This window comes from Castor canadensis, chromosome 15 (genome assembly GCF_047511655.1).
Source record: "Castor canadensis chromosome 15, mCasCan1.hap1v2, whole genome shotgun sequence".
NCBI classification, from domain to species: Eukaryota; Metazoa; Chordata; class Mammalia; order Rodentia; family Castoridae; genus Castor; species Castor canadensis.
This window is the reverse complement of record NC_133400.1, coordinates 27,313,958-27,335,782: the sequence shown is the minus strand read 5'-3', so window position 1 is coordinate 27,335,782 and position 21,825 is coordinate 27,313,958. Positions and strand designations below refer to the sequence as shown.

General features: G+C 37.0%; 1 protein-coding gene and 2 non-coding genes across 14 annotated transcripts in view; all 3 read right to left on the bottom strand.

The window, feature by feature from the left end:
- Cnot1 (CCR4-NOT transcription complex subunit 1) overlaps positions 1-21,825 on the bottom strand; it is an 82,930-nt gene that overhangs the window by 13,634 nt on the left and 47,471 nt on the right. For 6 of the 12 annotated variants that reach the window (XM_020172728.2, XM_020172735.2, XM_074055915.1 and 3 more), the window contains 21 exons: positions 20,663-20,813; positions 19,276-19,477; positions 18,060-18,206; positions 16,568-16,692; positions 15,931-16,217; positions 14,203-14,281; positions 12,392-12,622; positions 11,934-12,074; positions 10,526-10,705; positions 9,174-9,290; positions 8,724-8,834; positions 8,341-8,418; positions 7,991-8,168; positions 7,114-7,244; positions 4,699-4,995; positions 3,902-4,042; positions 3,702-3,806; positions 2,970-3,089; positions 1,611-1,802; positions 952-1,094; positions 10-118 (listed from right to left, as the gene is read on the bottom strand). In XM_020172728.2, coding sequence (XP_020028317.1) covers positions 10-118; positions 952-1,094; positions 1,611-1,802; positions 2,970-3,089; positions 3,702-3,806; positions 3,902-4,042; positions 4,699-4,995; positions 7,114-7,244; positions 7,991-8,168; positions 8,341-8,418; positions 8,724-8,834; positions 9,174-9,290; positions 10,526-10,705; positions 11,934-12,074; positions 12,392-12,622; positions 14,203-14,281; positions 15,931-16,217; positions 16,568-16,692; positions 18,060-18,206; positions 19,276-19,477; positions 20,663-20,813 — 3,265 coding nt within the window. Of the gene's footprint in view, positions 1-9; positions 119-951; positions 1,095-1,610; positions 1,803-2,969; positions 3,090-3,701; positions 3,826-3,901; positions 4,043-4,698; positions 4,996-7,113; positions 7,245-7,990; positions 8,169-8,340; positions 8,419-8,723; positions 8,835-9,173; positions 9,291-10,525; positions 10,706-11,933; positions 12,075-12,391; positions 12,623-14,202; positions 14,282-15,930; positions 16,218-16,567; positions 16,693-18,059; positions 18,207-19,275; positions 19,478-20,662; positions 20,814-21,825 lie in introns of those variants that run through there. The other 6 variants (XM_020172733.2, XM_020172738.2, XM_020172732.2 and 3 more) reach the window with 4 other exon arrangements.
- LOC141417701 (small nucleolar RNA SNORA46) lies at positions 9,494-9,626 on the bottom strand. Its single transcript, XR_012442345.1, has one exon. It is a non-coding gene; the product is annotated as a small nucleolar RNA SNORA46 (small nucleolar RNA).
- Positions 20,248-20,383, bottom strand: LOC141417706 (small nucleolar RNA SNORA50). The gene has a single exon (XR_012442350.1). It is a non-coding gene; the product is annotated as a small nucleolar RNA SNORA50 (small nucleolar RNA).

Genomic DNA, 21,825 nt, shown 5'->3' with positions numbered 1-21,825 from the left:
CTTCCATACCTGAGCTAGGTGAAGATCATACTGTTGCATGTTAACCAAATGATTGCGAATCAGCAACTCCACTGCCTCCACATTATATTTATATTCATCTCGACATTCAATTAGGCACCTAAAGAAAGTCAATATTTTATTCGTAGAGGCTTAATGATATGTATAAGGAAAAACAAAAAGCTCATTTTATTCAGTGGAAATTTGTAACAAATAAAGGATGCCTTAAGAGCAACTGCAAAAATCAGTATCCAAGTTTCAAAACAGTCAGTAGACTAGAGGTATAGCTCAGTGGTAAAATGTGCTCAGCATGCATGAGGCCCCAAGTTCAATCTCCAGCACCATCCAAAATAAAAATCATACCCAAGACAGGTGCTGGTGGCTCACGCCTGTAATTCTAGCTACTCAGGATGCAGAGATCAGGAGGATCGCAGTTCAAAAATTAGCCCAAGCAAATAGTTTGCAAGACCCTATCTCAAAAAAAAATAAAAAATAAAAAAATCACTAAAAAGAGGGCTGGCTGAGTGGCTCAAGGTGTAGGCCCTGAGATCAAACCCCAGTACTGTGCACAAAAAAAAAAAAAAAAAAAAAAAATAGCAATGAAGTGGAACAGAGAACCCAATGCTTCAAACCACACCGAATGTTTTGCTTTCAAACCCTGGAAAACATCCAAGACTTTAAAAAATAAGAACACTACTTCTGAGAAGTCATTGAAACACAAATTACCTACAACTTATTCCTCAAAACCAGGTTCTGATTGCCTGTGACCATCATGGGCAGAAGGTAGAGACTAGATGGGAAAAGCAAAACCATTCAACGATACACACCTCTTAGAATTAGGAAATTCAAATGTCCCATTTGCATTCTAGGAAAAAAGGAAACTTCTCGACAGAAATGGGACCTTGCACCAAAAGTGAGTCCAATAATTACTACTCTTCCAAGATGCCTACCAACCTTGTAATCTGTTTGTTGCACCATGGAGATCCATATGCCCTGCCATCCTGCAGAGCTTTTAGTACCAAGAGGTGGCACTCCCTATAGCGCAGCAATAGGTCAGCATCAGCACCACTTGTGGCATCTAATAAGCCTTCAACAGCCTGTGGGCAAAAAGAGTGTTCAGAATAATGGGAAATACACTGCTCAGCGCAAATTATCAGAGCTAGAAATCAAACCTCAGTGCAAACTACTAAATACTTTGTAAAACTTCAAAATTATTATCTTTACTCTCGATTCTTCTATCTAGCTTAAGCTCATTCTGCATTCCTCATTGTTTTAAGTCCTTATAGTCAAAATGCAGGGTTCCCCACCTACCCAAAAACATTCCCCATCTCTCAAAAGTTAAACAGAATCTTTTTATAGTTTCTTCAATTAGTTATATTTCTAAGAAAATATTTTAAGGAAAAGTAAGATTTCCCACCGCCATGACTACATGCTACCCTAGAGAAAAATCATCTAATTATAAAGCAGAATCTACATTATGTTAATTTTTTTAAACCTTAAGCATAACTACAAAGTATTCAGATGATGGTGTGGTAGCAAGCTGTAATTTAGATAATGGGGTTTATAGCAAGCTATAAACCTAGTTTCATTCCTCTACAATACCAAGAACCAACCTTCTGGAGCAATCCAAGAGCAGCTATGGCATCCCGAGAGTTTCGAGACAACACTACAACCTCCAAAAGACTTCGAAGAGCCTGAGCTTGCGGGTTCATGGCCAAAGTTGGTGGAATGGCATGGAGGTGCTGCTCCAGTTCTGTAATGCACTTATCATAAATCTGGGCCACATCATCTGTTGCCCAAGCTTGCTGTGTTAGAGAAGGAAATAAAGAGATAAAGGGGGAAAAAAAGTTAAGGTTTTTCACTGGCACATGCACCTAAGAGATCTATTAACATGACTGTTCCCTTTTTTCAATACAGAGGGCTCCTTTCATGCCCCCTTCCTAAGCTATTCTCTCCTAATACTAGTAAGTGGGGTGGTGCAAGGCAGACCCAGGAGCAGAAGCATTTGAGAGTGGAAAGCCTGGCAGGCACTAGCACAATCAAGTGATCAGAATGCATTAACAATGAGGGACACCAAGAGCAGCATCCTTTAGGCATCCAGGAAGACTTCTACAATAAGACAGGTAAGTGTTTTAAATCATGAAAAATACAATATATCAACTGTCAAAGCATGATTGGACAGAGTAAAAACACTCAAATTATTTCTGTGATATTCCTATCAAAAATGTATTGCAAAAGGCTTAGGATGTAACTGGCAGAATGCTTACCTAGCCATTTGCGAAGTCCTGGGTAGGACCTCCCAGCATCACATTCACACAAACAAAATGATAACAGTAACAGTATTAACAGCAACAATAATAAATATAAGACCACTAGGCACAGTTGTGAGCACCTGAATATATCAGCTACTCAGGAGGCTGAGGCAGGAGATCTCCACTTGAGGATACCCTTGTAAACATAGCAAAAAACCCACACAAGGGGGTGGGGGGAAGGAGGTAGAGAGAAAGGGGGGGAGGGGAGAGTGGGGGGGAGGGGGAAGGAGAGGGAGAGAAAGAAGAAATAAAGAAGAGTAATGAGGGTATCAGGCCAGCAACTTACTCTTACAAGTAGTTCAAGGGAAAAAATTTCCCTCTATTTTCAACTTTGTGACTAAGAGAAAAATTTTAGGATATCCTTTTCAAAAACAAATCACCAAAGAGAAGACATGAGGTCACCCATCAAATTTCTTCTAAGACACAGAGTAAAGTTACACCAATCTCATGGATTTAACAAAACAAAACAAAAACCACTGCATGCCATGCTGATCTAATACAAAGAACATGTAAGTTAAGAACTGTGGGTATTTTCCCCTATAACTTATAAGCTTCCAGGAAGAAAACTGATATATTAACTGACAAAAAAAAAAAAAAAAAAACCCACCATTCAAATTACTTTATAAAATGCTTAATTTCATCCAAGTGAAGTATAGATACCTTCATGGGCTGAGCTAAAAATCCTGTGGGCTGACTTAAGTCATTTGTAGGCAAAAAGCCAGGCACGTTGCGTGCAAACTCTTCATAAACAGCCAGCTGCTTTGGGTCCACACCACCAACCTTAAAAGAAGAAAAATTTATTTTGACAATGTCCACTCCACAGTTAAAGAAAAAACTCTTTTTGAAAGTTGAAAGTGTGCATGAGGGTAGGCATGGAGAATCTCACAACAGCCATTATAACATATACTAGAGTGAGCTACATGACCACAAACAATGCAAAAAGGGTTTCCCATTTCACTGTTAGATTCACCCTCACTTAAAAAGTCATTAGCAACTTTTTCAATAGAAAATGTCTCAGATGGAACCATGCCCATGCAATTCTCCACTGGTGATAGTATCAGATTCCTCAGCATCTTGTTGAGACCAATAAGCAACTGTCCATGAAAATAGGAGCACCAGCAAACAGGACTAGGGAAGCCTACATTGGAAAACAAATATTAATAGGCACATGAACACTATCCAGCAGCCCTTACACAATTTGGGGAAGTGGAGGAATCTAAGCTATTTCCATATCTTCTTCACAGGCACCATTAAAGTGAGCTGCTACTAGGGTGAGATGCTTTTCTTAGAAACAAAATTTGGCCCTGCTATCCTATACCCAGTGAGGAGTTCAAGCAACAGTAACAGACAGAAAATGAAGATGATGCAGCGGGAGGTAGCCCCAATTCTCACTTTTAGCCTGATTTGCTCTGGCATCCGCTCAGCTTGATATGTCAAAACGACAGGATCACAGTATCTGCGCCCTTCTTGCCTAGCATGTTTTCTCAGTTCAAATTCCTGCAAACAAAAAAAGTCACTGAGGTTCTTGTTATGAGGCACTTTCTTAAATTAAAAAATACCTACAATTTAAAAGGCAAATGCTTAATACTTACAGTTGCTAATCTCTTGTCCATCTCAGGACCTGCTTTTTCTACTGCAGTCTTCTGAATAAAACAGCAAGCTAATTCACAATTGTCCTGAGCTAACTGAGCAGCTGCCTGATCCATCATTTCTCTTTGTTGTGGGGATGCAGCCTAATGGGAACAGAAAAAAAGAGAGGGAGAAAAATTTTGAAGTTAGATAGTAAGAAACATTATACATTCAACAAATACATTTCAAGTTTTAGTGCTATAATTTATGAATCAGCTGTTACCCTGAAATAGTCTTAGTGATCAACTCCCTCATCTGTAAGATGAAGACTCTAATCATTTCATTTTGTTTCTTGTGAACAATATGAAAACAATAAAGCAGTAAACAAGGGAATTACAAACCATGAATGACATCTAAGGCTAATAACTAAGTTACTTGAAGACACAATGTGCTGTGTCTGTATATGCAAAATCACTTCAAATCTTTCTGTAGCATCCTACTCCAACTGCTTTAACTAAATTTAATTAAGAATTTAATTAAATTCTTCAAATAGCAGAATTCAGATTGTTAGCTTATTGCATTTTTAAAAATCCTTCATTTTGTCAAGCCAACAAATATTTGGATATTTTAACACCTGAGGATACAACAATGACCAAAGACCAGATGCAATGCTTTGCTTACAGAACTTCTAATTTAAAAAGGAAAACATCAAACAAATAAGGCCATTTTAAGAGTAAGAAGTAAGCCAGTGCCACAGGCAAAAACTCGGCAGATAAGCAGTAATGAGTTTTGTATGACATCAAATAAATAACCAACTTACACGAAGAGCTGAGGCAAAGCTGTTTTTTAGGTTGGTAGATATGCTCATGAGCAAAGGCTCCCTGCAAGTAATCATAGCCATTCCAGCTGTCAGATTACGCATCATGTGATGAGCTGCTATTCGCATTCGAGACTCCTCAGAATCCAGGGCAAAGTCCTTCCTGACTATTTGCTCACAAGTAGTCATGGCGATCTTAATTGACCTATCTACCACAGGATGGACCAGCTCCTGGACAGCTCTTTCAATTGCTTGACGCACACACTGCTTCAACTGTGGATGGGCCTGAAACAAAGGAATCTGGGGTGGGAGTAGGGTGACACACAGAGCAACACAAAATAAGTCAACACCTTGTTTAAATAAGACAATCCCATTTCTATCAGCAATCGCACAAACCTGGAATTACTTCAATTTTAAGAGAAGCTACTGAACTGGTGGAGTGACTCAAGTGGTAGAGTGCCTGCCTAGCAAGAGTGAAGCCCTGAGTTCAAACCCCAGTACCACCAAAAACAAAACAAAAAAGGAGAAGCTACGAATTTCTATTTAAAATGAACCAATGAAAACAAACCTTAAGAAAAAGAGGCTGAGCTATTAAAAAGAGTGTTCAGTGTACTGTGATCTGTGATAATAACTGATTTTTTAAAGTAAAACTTCATGTTTAACAGGCAAGCTTTTCATTAAAAGATGCATTATTTACTACAGAAACATTACTTGCTAACTTAAAATTATGGCTAAAGTACTTATTAAAAAATGAATTTGTTAACTTAGAAAAAGTAAGTTTTTAGAGAAAGGGCCTCTTACAAAAAATTTACTATTACCACAAATACTTGAGAATAACAAACACTTTGGAAGACCCACTTAAAGTCTCTTACTTCATCCCAAAGACTGTTTCTTATCTTTTATGTCTAGTATAAACTACTATGCCCTGATACCCACTTGAGTCCCTTTAACTTATAAATTAATAAGAAAACTTTAAATACTCACAATTAACAAATAATATTCAAATTACTGGGCATATTTCAAAGAGGAATCACAAATTTTAGATCTAGGTTCCTAACCTGCCCACATCTATAGAAAGGAGGGAATAGGTAGGAAGAGAAGATTAACATGATCTCTTCAAAATCCTCTTCTTTTAAACTTTGGGTTACTGAAAAGCCAACAACAATGAAAACTCAAGCACCTGGTTCTAAATTAAACAAGTGTTAAGCTAGACATGGCAGCATACACCTGTAATTCCCGCACTTAGGAGGCTGAGGCAGGAGAATGATTAAGTTTCAGTTCTACCTGAGCTACACAGTAAGACCCTGCCTCAAAAACAGTTAAGCAGAGTAACAAATTAAGGACAGCAAGCAATAACCGTTCTGAACATTACATTTAAATATAGGAAAAGGAATTAAGAGGATATCTTAGAGGACTTTAGAACACACAGCCTCCTAGAACCAAGCCACAACAACATGTTGGAAGGACTAAGTCCCACTTCAAGACAGTGGCCTGGAAATTTTACACACAAAGATCAGCTCAGTTCTGACAATCTGCCAAAAGACATGACTTAATATAAGGTCAAAGTGAAGGTTAATCAAAGTAAAAGGCAAGGCTATGGTATACACTAAGGTTCTTTTGACCTGTGTAGGAATTACTCAAGATTGTGATTTTATTGCAGTCTCAATTTAATCTGGGGGTAAGAGGAACTACTCAGAATATTAATTACTTAGTCTTTTTTATTTGATGATAGTGGGCTTTGAACACAGGGTCTCGCACTTGTTAGGCAGGCACTGTGCACTGTACACTTCAGCTACTCTGCCGGCCCTTCTTTGCACTGGTATTTTTGAGGTAGGGTCTCACTGACCTTGAGCCTTGTTTTCCCTGGTCTCTGTCTCCCACGTAGCTAGGTTTACAGGCAAGAGAGACTGGTGCCCAGCTATACAGACTATTTTTAAAACAAGAAAAAATAAACTGGGCACCACTGGCTTACAGGTGTAATCCTAGCTACTTGGGGAGGCTGTTACTGGGAGTAATGAGGTTCCAGGACAGTCTGCAAAACCCCATCTCAACAGAAAAAAGATGTGTGCCTATCATCTGTGATGTAGGTGACCAGAAGTATAAAATACAAGAGAATTGCAGTCCTGGCATCCTGAGCAAAAGGGGAGACCCTGTTTAAAATAACCAGAGCAGGGATGGCAAAGTGGCTTCTACCACTTTCTTTCAAACAAGAAAGTAGAAAGCCTGCCTAGCAAGCATGGGTTCAATCCTCAGTACTACCCACCCTCCAAAAGCCTAATAATACTACATAGCAGTCAGAGATCCCTACTCTCTGAAAAAAGCCTAGTTAATATTACACAAGAAAGGGGAAGATAAAGGGATGGTGACCAAATAGAGCTCACTTTGTCACAATGAAAGAACACAGTGGTGCTTACTTACTGTTGGGTTTAGAGTAATGTGTGGGGCCAGGCCTGCAAGGGAATAGACATTGATGTCATGGTAGCTGTACTGTGGCTGTGGTGGAACTGTGGCTGTACAAGTAGTGCTGGTAGCTGGTGTTGTAGAAGTTGCTAAATGTAAAGAAAGATAAAAATATATATATATTTGTTGATTTTACAATAAAATTAGCTACATATTAAGTGGTCATTGTTTAATTAAACAAACTAGATTGCTTAGTGGGAGATGACTTAGGCCTCTCTTTCCTATTATAAAAAAGAGTTCTGTTATTATACGAAATGTGAACAAAGTATAGAAACCTATGTAAGTGAAAATATCCCATGACACTGAAATCAACTGAAGGGTCAAGCTATACTAATGAACTAGCTCAAGTTTTGTATTAGGTGTTTACTTTCAACCCAGCCTATTCCCAGGTTTATGTGGAGATTTCTACCTGCCGGGGAATAAAAGCTGGTTTATTCTACCCACACCTATCATTCATCATCCCTATTATCAGTCCGAATCCTCTTCACACAGATAAAATAACGTTTCCCGTAATATCTGCCTAGACTTGTAAACCGCAGCTTTGAAGGATAAAGTAGGCTTTCATATCATGCAAATATTTTTGAGACTTCAAACAATGTAATGCTAAACAGGTCTGGTTAGGATACAAAAAAACAACTAATTAAATCAAATTTAGTTAAACTAATCACATGAATTCCTGAGTTGGAAGGTAAGACTACACTTAAAACATTATTTTTATTTGATAATTTAGAAGGTTCACTAAAATTACATAAAGTTTCAATACCAGGTAAAGTTTGCTTACATACATGGTTTACCATTTTAAAGAACACTGGTCTACTGTAACTGTCACACATACTTGTTGTTGTGATTGGAGGGAGTTCTTCTGGCTGCTTGACATCTTTTTTTGGAGCAGAGAGTTGTTCATCTAAGTTCTTTAGGCGGTCTTTATCCTTTAGTAGGTTTCCAGGTTTTAGCTCATTGATGTCTAATGCAAGGTTCTTACAGAGCACCTCAATCTCAAACTTCAAGTTTAACTGCGTAATTCCAGTATTTGGTTAGAGTTTTGCAACAGAAAACCTGTTTTATTAATATACTCTATTCTCAATTCAACTTTACAGTGCTTTCCCCCCAAGTTTGCCTTTACTGTCAACTTTAATAAAGTGAAGGCAGAAAATGTTCCATAGAATAAACAAACAACACATTTACCTTTAAATCATGTTCCTGGTGTAGCTCTGCTAATACATTCATAATTGCCATTGTCCAGGGGTTTGGTGGCCTAAAAACCTACAGAAAAGGTACTATGTTAAACTGGTTTTAAAAATCAACCTTTAATTTGAATTATTTAAAACAGTTAAACACTTGTACCTATTTAGCCATAACAAAATTCCTAGCGTTCCATTTTTAGAAAAACATGAAAACCCAAAGCCGTCTCTGTTAGATCCAGTCTTATCATATCACCTGACTTCACAAATTGGCTATCTAAGATCCACTATGGAAAAGTGAGCTACCACTGTATTCGTAAGAATTAAGGGTGAAATCTCTTGGGCCTTGTGCTAAAGCAACCCAATTCTTTCTTAAAATCTACTCACCACACTACGAATGCTGGACTCTAAGACTTTGGCAACAAAGGGTACTACATAGAGCAACTCCTGCTGTCCTTTAACATAAGCCTCTAGCAGCAAAGATTTCACATCCAAGTCCTAGAACAAAAAAATATTTTCAAGAGCTGAGAACATACCCCAAAAGACCTAAAAAATTACACAAAGAAAAGTATCTTACTAAGCTCATCCCCAAAACAGGAATAAACACAGTTTCTGACCCTTGCCTTAGAAAAAAAAAGGAAGAGATGACAATCACACTTTGCTGGCTTTTCTTTATCCTAAATGACCATGGGCACAGAATTAGGAATTCAAACACGGGCCAAAATCTTACAAAAACCCAATAATCACTACAGTGATCCCCACCCAAGTAAAGATTTTAGACATAATATAGTGCATGAACATTGTCAAACTGTACACAAATCTTTAGCTGAAACTCACAGTGTGTAAGATGGGTTTATTTTTAGCTAATGTGATCATTCCTAGCCAATGTCCCAAGTTCTTCAACAAAGAACGATCTGAGAAATTGGCTGCAGCCTTATCAGAGGTCAGGAGCACCTGAAATAAAGCAGGATTAAGAAAGAAATGAGAGTGAACTTATGAAAGAAATTTTTAAACTCAATGTTTGAGAATTCCATTAATCTATCCCAGCATAGCAAATGGAATGAATCAATGGTAAGATCTCAAGTTTTGGCTCAGAATATGTGGAAACTTTATTATATACCAATTCTTGATACCAAGTAATAACAAGCTGAAGATAATTATGTTCCTTAACTCCATAAAGCAACAGCAGAATGGCAAATCAGCTGTGCAACAGAAAGAGCCAGGAATTCTTTTGCACTAAAGCGTAACCAAGAATGGGGAAAAGCCCACCATAGGTTTAAATATAGTGCTGGTTCCTAAACCAGGCCCAAACTACTCAGAAAACAATGATCAAATTTGTGTGCTGGTTTACAGTTTTCCTGAAAACCTTTTCCTCCTAAAAATAAGTGGTTTAGAAATTGAAACACTTGAATTCCAAGGAGTAAGTACAAGAGTTTGACCTTTAAGATAAAACTGCAGAGAATACAGGCACCAGTAGAGATCAGGCAGATTGAAGCCAGCCCTGGGGAAACAGTCCAAGAGACCCAATCTTGAAAAAACCCATCACAAAAAGGGCTGGAGGAATGGCTCAAGCAGGAGGGTGCCTGCTTAACAAGCCTGGAGTTAAAGATCCTGCCCCCGACCCTGAAAAAAAGTATTCTACAAACAAGTCAAGAATCTAGAGATGTCAGGTTGCCTGGCACTTAACCATAAGATACAAATGAAAACACTTATTAATATCTTGTTTGGTTTGATTAACGACCTTAATATTCAGTAGCAATATGCATATGTACAATCATTTTTTTCTAAGACTACTTTTTAAAAACCAGGGAGAACTAAAAGCATGCTGAAAATAAAATCCAGGAGAAGAAAAACATGTAGAATGCCATATAGAATATACTAAGTAACATTTTATTATGTGTTACATATGGTGAAATTGTACAATCATGCAAGGAAACATGAAACAAATACAGAATAGTGGTTATTTTCAATGTAAACAACATTGAAAATGTAATGCCTATAAGATTAAATTCTTCGTGAACTTTACTTCTACATTTGGAACAAAACCTAGATCAATTTCCACAGTTACCTAATATAGACAATATATAGGGCAAAACAGCAAATACCTACTCCAAATTCTACCTATAAAAGTCAAGTATTTGAGTTCAGAGAAATAATTAAAAGGAAATACAAGAATGAACTCCTCCTACCTTGATGTTTCTGTAGGTCTCATTCAGAACCATCTTGTTAAATTCAGGATTCTTAAGTGTGTCAAGGAAATTTGAATACAGGCTGTGAAAGTTTGGCTCAATACTGACTCTCTTCATAACTAGATATTGTGAAACCCAAGGCATAAATTCTTCCTTCACAGTTTCTTTTAACTCTTCAACCTACAATCAACAACACACGTGAAGCACAGAATTACACCAAGATAAAGTAAGGTTTGGACTTTTTAAAAACATGTCAAAAACATGATGTTAAAACTTCATCAGTCCCCATGACAGACAGAGGCTACGCAGTATAATATGTTCTATGTTAGTAAAGGGCCAAGTGCTTCTCACATTGTAGGTTAATCACCCATGATTATGTTACAATTACTACAACATCTATAAGGACTTTTATCTTTAAAACATGAGGGAGAACAATGGAGGGGATGAATGTAACCAAGGTATCTTGAAAACACATAGGGAAATGTGACAGTGAACCTCACCCTTACAATAAATATATGTTAGTAAGTAGTTAAAAAAAAAAGAAACCTGTAGTCTATGTCACTACTACCCTCCTCCCCCAATCTCTTATTACTAATCTAAAACCTTGTCATTAACAGATACAACACCAGAACTAGGTTTTTCCTAAATTTTATCTCCTAGAAATCATTTATAACTTTGAGTTCTCTTCAAAGCAGAATACTGAAGGCCTCAATTTTTTTCCCCAACCAATTATCCCGAGTTTTTCAAAGATGGTACTTATAACTAAAAACCTCTCCTTTAAGCTCATCTTAATGGTGAGTACTCTGATTTCAAAGTAGTGTCTTAGCATATACTTCCAAGGGGCAAGCATCATTTATGATGTTTTCTTCAAGATCTATCTCAGTTATTAGGCACCTGATAAATATTCTGAATTGTTTCGGGGAAGAATTAAGTCATGATTAAAAGTATAAATGAAACTTCCCATTACTGTGAGAACATCAGGTTTATTTCAAAAAGCCTACAACTCACTGCAAAACAATACATCTTAAACTGGCACTATTAAAGTCTATAAAATTCACAACAAATGGAAGGCTCATATTCCTTAGCTTTGTTTCCATTACCTCTAACTTTAAAGTTGGGTTTACCATTTGGTTGTTTGGGGTCTTAATATGTTTGCTCAAGCTGGTCTAGCACTTCTGTGTTTAAGGGATTCTCCCTTCTTGACCTGCTGAGTAGCCAGCACTACAGGCATGCATCCTTTGGGCTGGTGGCATGGCCCAAGTGGTAGAGTGCCTGCCTAGAAAGAGCAAGGCCCTGAATTCAGTCCCTAGAACCACCCCCAAAAATAAAATAACATAAACTGAATAAAAATAAATCCCTCAAACCATTAAGGGAAGAGGAGACGATATTTATAAGCTTCATAGCTCACCTTCTGTGTCATATTTGACTGTGAGAGATTATTGAAGATAAAAGCAATTTTCTCTTGAATATTTTCTGGGGGCTCGACAATTCTCTCAGTTTGATCTGTGGCCACAAGCAATGTATCTATATTTGTAGTATTGATAGAAGGCTAAAAAAAAAATAGTAATAATAATTATAAAAGTACATAAAGTAAGTAAGTGGAGATGCTTCCTTGGAAAGGCCTAGAAAGACTGTAGAGAGATTCCATTTGCATAAAAAGCACACATGGTATGACTGTGCACTGGCAGTGTAGATGAGAATACATACTGAACTATTAACAGTGGCTGCCTCTGGGAAATTCAGGGAGGAGATACAAAAAGGGAGACATGCTTGTTTTATACTTATAATAAAATTAAAATACATGCTCACTACTGGATATTTACAACATTAACAACATATCCTGGAAAAGAAAAGAGATCTACTTACTGGCACATCTTTCTTAAAGCTGACTCCGGTTGGCCTGGTGACTGTAACCGTTTTAGCAACAGTGGTAGTTGTTGAAGTGGTTACCATAGTGTTAACTTGACCAGCAAGAGGAGCTTTAGCTGGAACCTGGGCCTGAGCCTGGGCCTGAGCCAGTGCAATACTTCCAGGGGTTGTGATAGAGCCCTGCATTTTCACAGGAGGATCTCTAGACTGTTGTCCATACTCGATATACTATGCAGGTAGACAGAGAAAAACACATTGAAAGTTCTTAATAGAAATTAAAAATTTTGAATTACACGACTCTCACTTGTGAGAGGTAAAATATAACTTCAGAGTATTCTTTTGATGCATCTGTCTCCCTTAATCCTTGTCCCATTCTGGCAGTAACAGGAAAGTGGGTATCACTGAATTTTGTAAAGACAAACTATTAGTATGTTTCAGTATTTATTAGAAAACTAGCCTATTTGCCCTGTATGCAATCCCCCATACCACAAAACAAACAAAAAACTGCACTGTGTTCTATCTCAGCGAATCATTACAAAACAAAAAAGTACTGCACGCTGCCAAGCCAACTCAAAGGTATACAATACCATAAGGGACATCACAAGGCAGCCTTTTCACTTCACCAGTCACTAAATCCCTCTCCTCAAATACAAATTAGAGGGTTGACGTAGAGTTCCTACTGCTACTTCAATAGTCCTTACCTAGCAAACTGAAAACTACCACCTATACATACAATTAATTTTAACAATTAAAATAACCACAATTAAAACAATTTTAAAAGAACTTATTAGGGTTGGGGATGTAGCTCAGTAACAAGTGAGTGCCTAGCATGTGATGAGGCCCTGAGTTTGATCCCTCATACCTCAAAAAGATAAATAAAATCTGACCTTTCTCACTCGTTAAAATATAACGTTAAAGTCTGTCTGTTTTATGTAAAATAAAAAACTTCAAGTCAGCTCCATTTGAAGCTGACTGACCTTTAAAGCACAAAGGTATAAGCATTGCTTATAAACCCAAATCAATCACTAAAACATTAGTTCTAAAATTTCAACAATACTCACGCAAGATGGGATTACTAGGTATTATTCCCTAGGTCCATTTTCCCACGAACTGCCTCCTATTTAACAAGGCCCTCAACAGAATCTAAACAGGTAGTTAGGATATATGTTTAAGAAACCTCTAAGTCCTATACATAAGCAACTTTGAACCATAGTAAAATTTAAAGCAGAGGAAAAATCTTACTGATTTCTATCTAAGAATACGACTCCAGGAGGTATGATTCAACTGTTAAAACACCTGCTTTGCAAGTGCAAAGCACTGAGTTCAAAGCCCAATCTCACCAAAACAACAAAAACAACAGAATACTACACCAGATCCTTATTATTAGAATCAGGCAGGTTTTCCATTCCTAATAGCACAAAGATTCACTATATGTAGCAGTAAAAGATTTATACTTACAGCACCATCAGGCTATAAGAAAAAGTAAAACACTTTACAACAACAAAAACACTGCTTAGAAAAGCTAAACAAGAATGTTTGTCATGTTCTATTACTAAGCAAAATTAGCAACAAGCAATGTGTACCTAGATCATGACAATCATTAAGAAATTTTTTTGGACGTGTGCTAAGGGTGGTGTATTCTGGGGTTGAAACCCAGTACTTCACACTTGCTAGGGAGTAATCAGGGACGCTACTATTTGACCCACAGCTCCAGCTCATTCATTAAGAAATCTTATGCCATTCCTTGCAAGTCTCAACAGATAAACCCTCCAACTATTAGGCAGGTATTAGATATTGAGGGCACTTACCTCCTGTAAATGATGTGGAAACTGCATAAAGTGACTGATAGAAGCCAAGTGCTGACAATATTGGGGATAGTCCTTCAATCTGCCAAGAAAAAAAGTGATTTCTTCACTCATCATTTCATGTAAGTACAGAAGAAAACTTTCTTCCAGACACTAATTGAGACTGTTTTCCCAATTCTACCTCTGAATACCTATGTGAAGAAAATATCAAAGGACAGAATACCAAAGTGCATGAGTGTGTGTGGCCATACTAGTCAATCTCACTTTCTACATGAGAAAATAAAACATGAAGACTGGGTATATGGCTCAAGTGAAAGAGCGCTTGCATAAAACATTTGAGTCCCTGAGTTCAATCCCTAGTTAACCAATCTGATCCCCCCACACACAAAGGAAAAAAAAAAAAAAACAGGCAAAGTAAAGATAACATTTGCTTTCGCAGTACTGCAGTTTGAGCTGAGGGTGTCATGCTTCCTAGGAAGGCACTCTACTCCAGCCCTTTTTTGTGTTAGGTATTTTGAGATAGGATTTCGTTTTTGTCCTAGGCTGGCTTCAAACCACATTCTTCCTGATCTGTGCCTCCCAAGTAGCTAGAATTATGGGCATGAGCTACCAGTGCCCAGCTAATATATGCTTTTGAAAGGACAAATTTTACTTAAAACTAAGACTAAAATGAGGAACTGAGGGTTCATTTCAGTGGTAGAATATGTGGCGAGCATACATAATCCCCAAGGTTATATCCACAGTACCAAAACAAAAGGACGAATGAAAAAATTAAAATGAACCCTTAAAACAGCTATCTGGAAACAATGCAAAATTGCACTAAGGTGAGTTGAAAAATAATCTGGCCAGTCCAAACACTGAGCAATAAAAGGAAACAAAATACTAAAAGATGCAGTAATGTGATGATTCTTAAAACCTGAGGCTCAAAAAGGTACATGGCAGATTGTGGTGGTATGCCATTAGCTATGTGAGAGAAGATAAGAGGATGCCAGTACAAGATGGCCCTGGGCAAAAAGCACCAGATTCTGCCTGAAAAAGTTCTAACAAAAAAGACTGGGAATGTGGCTCAAACCAAAGGTCCTGAGTTCAAAAGAAGAAAAAGAAAGTTACATATAATCATCCCATTTAAATGACTCTCAGGAAAACCCCGAGAGAGAGAACTACAGAGATCAGTGATTTCAGAGATTGGCAGCAAGGAAGAGACTGACTACAAAGAGAAACAGGGAACTACTGAGGGGGTGATAAAAAAAAAAACAAACACCCAGTATCTTGATAGTGGTCATGGTTAAATGATGGTAAAAATGTAAAAATTCAAGCATTTTTTACCACAATGGCTAGCTTTACACTTACGTAAAGTATATCTCCCCAGAAAAAGGAAACCTACCTATCTCATTAGTTTTCCTATCACTTATTTGACAACAGTAAAGAATTATTTTCAATTTGTCCTCTTCTACTTCAGATATGTAATGACTGTATAATTTTAGTATGTTTAATTATAGTACCTAAAATCCATTAACTGATAAATGATGTTACTGTTTCTTGTAAAAGAGAATGCGAACCTTCTCAACACTCAGGAAGCTGATGCAAGAGGATATCAAGTTTGAGGCCAACCTGGGCTTACATAGCAAGACACTGACAGAAAGTGAAGGGTGTGCATGTATGTCTGTGTGTATAAGAGAGAAAGAGGCACAGAGAGAGAGAGAGAGACTTTGTAAAAACCTTTTCACTCACCTATTTTTAAATCTATCTAGTGCAGCAATTCCAAAATAATACATTTTGGATCCGAAAGGCTTCCGTAAGGCTTCAAGAACGTATCGCAGGGCCAGACCCAGTGCCATGTAAGTGACCAGTCCTTTTTCAATTATGCCACCAAACAGGCAAGCTGTTATATGTAACTCCTTATCAGGGTACTGGGGGAAAAACCGATATTCTTCAAACAAGTTCCTTAGCATACAGTTAAAAACTTCTCGTTCCCTTTTTATTGTAGAATCTTTAAATCTCTGTAACATTTCTAACACCTAGAAAAGACAAAAACAACACTTATACAGGCAAGTATTAAGAACATTCCTCAAATATTCTTAATAGCAGAGTTGTTAAGCAAAATATAAACCAATTAACAGAGCCTGAGATTGACATTAGGACTCCAAAAGAGCTAGGTGTGGTGGTGCACTCCTGAAATCCCAGAACTTATGAGGCTGAGACAAGAGGACTTGCAGGTGAGATTTTGTCTCCCCCCACCAAAAAAAAAAAATCAGGTGCACATATACATCAAAACACTTGGAATTAAATTTCAAAAAAAAAACTTTGAAAAAAGGGACTTATTTAAGATTTGTCAAACAATGAATAACTACGAATTGTAGACACCCACCTCATCAACAGACATGGTTGGATGTGGTGGATGATTATATATTCGTTGGAAATAGCTGTTTGCTTCATCATCTATCTCTTTACTAAAGTGCTGATTTGCTTCTGGCCACACCTGAGACAAGTCCGCTGTTGGAAACAAACAAAAAACAAATCACTGTACATTTAATTCTCTCTTCAACACCCCCATAAAAGACAGAGAGCAAGAGAGACCAATATAGTCTCTCTTGAGAAACAATTTTAAAAACTTCATGAGAAAACAATTTTAAAAACTGAAGGTGAAGGTGTTAAATCATCAAGTTTCAATATTAAGGTTTTCCAGGCAGACAGATTTTTAATAAATGGCCACACACAGTTCTACTTTACTATTTCCTTCATCAGGACTTATTACAGTAAGTTCATGAGGCTCAAACTCCTAACATATTTACCCTTAATAAAACCCACTTGAGGCTAACAAGTCTTTACTACTTTATATTAAAAAAAAAAATCTCATACTAATGTATGTGAATGACACACTGATAGAAAAGACAAAGCATGCTACAAAACATAACATTCAGACAAGCCTTTCACACTAATATTTTCAAGTCAATAGGTATAATTTCAACCCCCTTTTTTTGTTGTTGTTATGCTTTCTTTTGTTTTCTGAGACAGGGTCTAACTATAGCACAGGCTACTGGGAATTCACTCCTATTGCCTTCACTTCCCCAGTGATAGGATTAAAGGCATGCCCTATCATCCCTCAATCTTACTTTCAAACATTGTATCAAAAATATTTATTCCCAGAGATAATAAAGAAAGTCAACTGAGCCTATGGATTTATAAAAATGACTTCCTGACTTTGGGTAGTATCAATAAGGAGGTGAAATTTTAAAAGACTGTGTTCTTAAATTACTTCATATATATTATATGGCAATATCTATGAATGAGACTATATGTACTGTATAAAGTTACAGCCTTAAAATAATATGTAGTTGCTTACTTGATAAACCCGATAAGCTGAAGTAGAAGTCTGAAATTCTGCTGGTTGCTCCTGACTTGTTAAAAGCCAACACCAAGAAATTTAAAAGAACTGCAAGTTTTTTTCTCTTTCCCACTTGTGCCTACTATCAATGTTGACATCATAAGGATGCTACCTCTTATTAACCATCACTTTGTTAAAGGTGGAGTGACAGTTTATAATTTTAATAATTCATGCTGGTGGAGTGGCTCAAGTGTTAGAACATCTAACTGGCAATAACTAGCAAGTATGAGGTCCTGAGTTTAAAGCCCAATAATGCAAAAAAAATTAAAAATAAATAATAATAATTCTAATAATTCAAATTTGTGAATTTATTCTCAGGGGTTGAGGACACGTACCAACATATGGCTCTTTCAGCAATATATGAAGTCAAATGTTTTTGTCCGTATTAACTTTGAGGACAGTAAAGCAGACATACAATAAAATTTTTTATGTGCATCAGCCACACTTCACAATCACAGACAACACTACCACTTACAAGGTTTCATCTTACTCTGCTGGAATGTAGGCTGGTTGAGTCCAGAGGTGCCCAGTTTCCTCTGTACAAAAGGGTCATTATTCACTGCAGGAAGTCCAAGGGCCCCAGTTCCTATACCAGTCAGGCTGCCTGTACTAAGACCACCTACTAGAGAGAACAAAGGCAACCAGAAATTCTACCATTACTTACATTACTGACTTTATTCACATCTCAGATGTACGTCCTGTTGCAAAAGTGAGACTCTTTGTTAATTCCCTATGGATATCTGTTCAGTTTTAAAGAGAATTTGCATTGGCGGCATGGCTCAAGTGGTAGAGGGCCTTAATAGCAAGCACAGGCCCTGAGTTCAAACCCCAGTACCATCAAGAACAATTAAAATAAAAAATTTCTTTCAGATTTAGATTTTATGAGTTCATTTATACATGCATGAGATAGGGGGAGGATTCTAGGGTTTCTACACAGGGCTTTACACTGGCCAGGCAGGCATTGTACCATTGGAGCCATGCCTTCAGCCCTTATTTACATTATTGAATATGCAATTTTTTAAAATATACATTTGCAAAGCACATACAGTATTCCCAAGATAGATAAAACAAGAGTACCTGGTTGCTTATCACAATGATTAAAATCAAGAGAATTTCATATCACCATCTTACAGTTAAACATGAGTCAGGGCTTCTCTATTATTCCTCTCAATTCTGGCTAAAACAATCTAATAATACGATCTTTGTTAGGAAGGCCTTAACAACTACAGTAACTTTGGTATAAGTGAAAGAAATCAGATCTAGAACCATACAGCAGCGAAATTAACTAGGTTATGGAGTCATGACAACACTTTTGTCCTTATACCCTGAACAAGGATTGAGGAAAACAAGTAGGTAGAAGCAAAAAGAAAAAAGAAAACAAAAAAACCCCTATACTTCAATGTAGAGTTACAAGCCAAAAATATTTGGGTTAGGAATAAAAGGGCTCAAGAAGCTGTAGGGACACAGTAATCACTTTCAAGGTGGGTATAGCACCACAAGGCAGGCAGAAACAGATGTTTGAATCTAATAGGTACAATATTTTCTACCTTATTATATCAACTTGTAGTAACTAGTAAAACCTTTTCTATTAAAAGTCCTTTAAAATATGTGATCAGGGCTAAGTGCCAAATCACAAGCTTGTGCAAGAGGCCCTACACCAAAAAAATCTGTGTCCCCCAACTCTTCCTTACCTGGAAGCTGTGATGAAAGTCCTCCAATACCACTGAATGCAGTTGTTTGATTTGGGGTTGAAAGGGGTGGAAATGCTTTTGCTGGTGACTGAGGGGTACTGAATGCAGAACCCAAATTTGGTGGAAAACCCTGCATGCTCTGGGTGTGAGGGGCAGCTGAACCACCTATACTAAGAGATGCCATTCCAGCAAGAGGATCAATCTAAAGAAAAACATTATAAAACTGTATTAAACATGTTTCAAGGAAAGGCAGACATGACAGTTTAAAGCAATCATTAGCAATAGCTCTTCATACTCTTAAAAGGAACCTCAACACCCACACAATCATACTTATTTCTTAATATTGAGTCTACTAGTCATTTTTTAGAGTATATAAGGAGTAGGTTTAGAGAGTTTGTCCATGCAAAAAAAGTACCAGAGCCATAGAAGAGGGCTATGAAACTTCAAGAAAAAACACAATAAATTGCCCTGATGCTATTCTATTCAACATTTAATAATAACATGGGGCAGATTTATACATTAAGTCATTGTAATTTCCAGAAGTCATATTTAAACCAAAACAAACTCTCAAGTTATTATTTCATTTTCAACACAGTAAAAATACTAGAAATTAGAAATATATCCTCTAGTCAAACACATATAGTCAAAATTTTAGAATCTTCAGGGTTGAAAAAGATGAGCTTTGACTTTTAAAACAAACTTAACAAAAACAAGGTATGGTATTTAGGAAAAGATTTTTTAAAATATCTCATAAAAATTGTACTTCCAAGCATCTTACTTTGTGGCACTACTTCCTAGCTTCATGAGTATAGGAAATGACAAGCAAATGCCTTTTATAAAGTAGACACTGAAGAATCACTAAATGCCTTTTTCTTTCCTTAAACCCCAATCTGCCATTCAGTGCATCTGGAAACAGAAGTGGAGTATGTTGCTCCCAAAGAGAATGGGGTGGTTGATGTCAGGGAGTAACTTAAATGTACCTTGTTTTTAAAAGAGCAGTTCAGTTGAGAGCTGAAGAGCCCCAGTTATAACAAGTCGTTATGCTCTAGTACTGTTGCTTGGCCCGTGAAGCTACAAACAAGACACATCAGATTCAAAGGCAGTGCTTATTTTTCAAGAGTGTAATTCTAATTTTAAAAAGAAACCCTTTTCATTTACCTAAGTAAAAGTGGTTTTGTATCTTTCCTGAGTCAAGTTCTAGCAGATGATTAAGATAAATTCTAAACTATAATACCTATTGATGGATCTCCTTTAAAATATAAGTGGATGCTACACATGCAGATATCTAACATGTAATAAACTCAGTTCAGTAATGATGATGTAGAAACTTAGCCTATTCTGAGTCTATAAACAAATGCAGACAACTAACTGTAGCATTCATTTTTACCTGAACAGGAGAAATGGCATCTAAGCTGCTAGCACTTGGAGGACGTCCTTTTGGCATAACTCCAGGTGGCGGCTGCCTGGCTTTATTCATAACATTACTACAGTTGGCTACCATGGTAAGGATGGTCTCTGATAACTCCTGAGAAACACTCCTAAAAGGTGAAAAATACAAGTGCTATTTCGCAGAATACTTATAAACCCATCTGATTTTCTAATAAACCTCTTAGGGGTACCTGGGTAAATTTCTGTCATATCCTACCCTTTTACCCCTGTCATTCATTACCAAGATTTTTGAACATTGGTGTATCTCTAATCACCTTTCAAAAACTATACATTAACCAAAACATTCTATCAAAATCATGAGGGAAGCAATTTTAACACTAATGTATCATAAAGACATGTAATTATATAAATATAGACAAAAATACCATATACATAGTCAGTAACTGCATTTAGTAAGCACAGAAATTATAGCCTAAAATAAACATCACACAGGATATTTGACAGAAAATCTGCCGTCCTACCTTAAGGTATTGATACTGCCTCATGAAACTATGAGCCCCCTTTTATTAACAAACTTCATACTGCCTTAAATCTCCCTCCTAAAGAATTTTGCTAGTGACATTAAGAAGTAGAATATGTGGGGTAATCTAACCAATGCACAAATGTAAGGCTATTTGGAATTATCACAATAAATCTCCCTGCACAAAAAAATGTATGCTTTAAAAGAAAAAAATGGATGTAGAATTGAGAGTGAGGCACAGGGGCACACACCTGCAGTTTGACAGGAGGACTGCATGAGCCCAGGAGTTCAGGGCCAACACAGGCAACATAGCAAGACCTCATGTTTTTAAAAACAGAAGGGGGTGGGAGGGACTCTATGGGCCACCAAGAGTGAGGCTCTGCATTCAATCTGCAGGACAGCCACAAAAAAGAGGATTAACGCCAACTCTTCTCACAAAGCTTCAGAGAGCACTAATTGATTCTATGAAGCCAATAGTACCCTAATGTCACAAGTAAACAAATACCACATAAGGAAACTACAGAACAACGTTCCTTAGATAGACACAAAAACACTCAATAAAATACTAACAAATTAAATTTAGTAGTACTGTAATAGAAAATACATATACAGAATGATTAAGTAAAATTTAGTAATAAAAT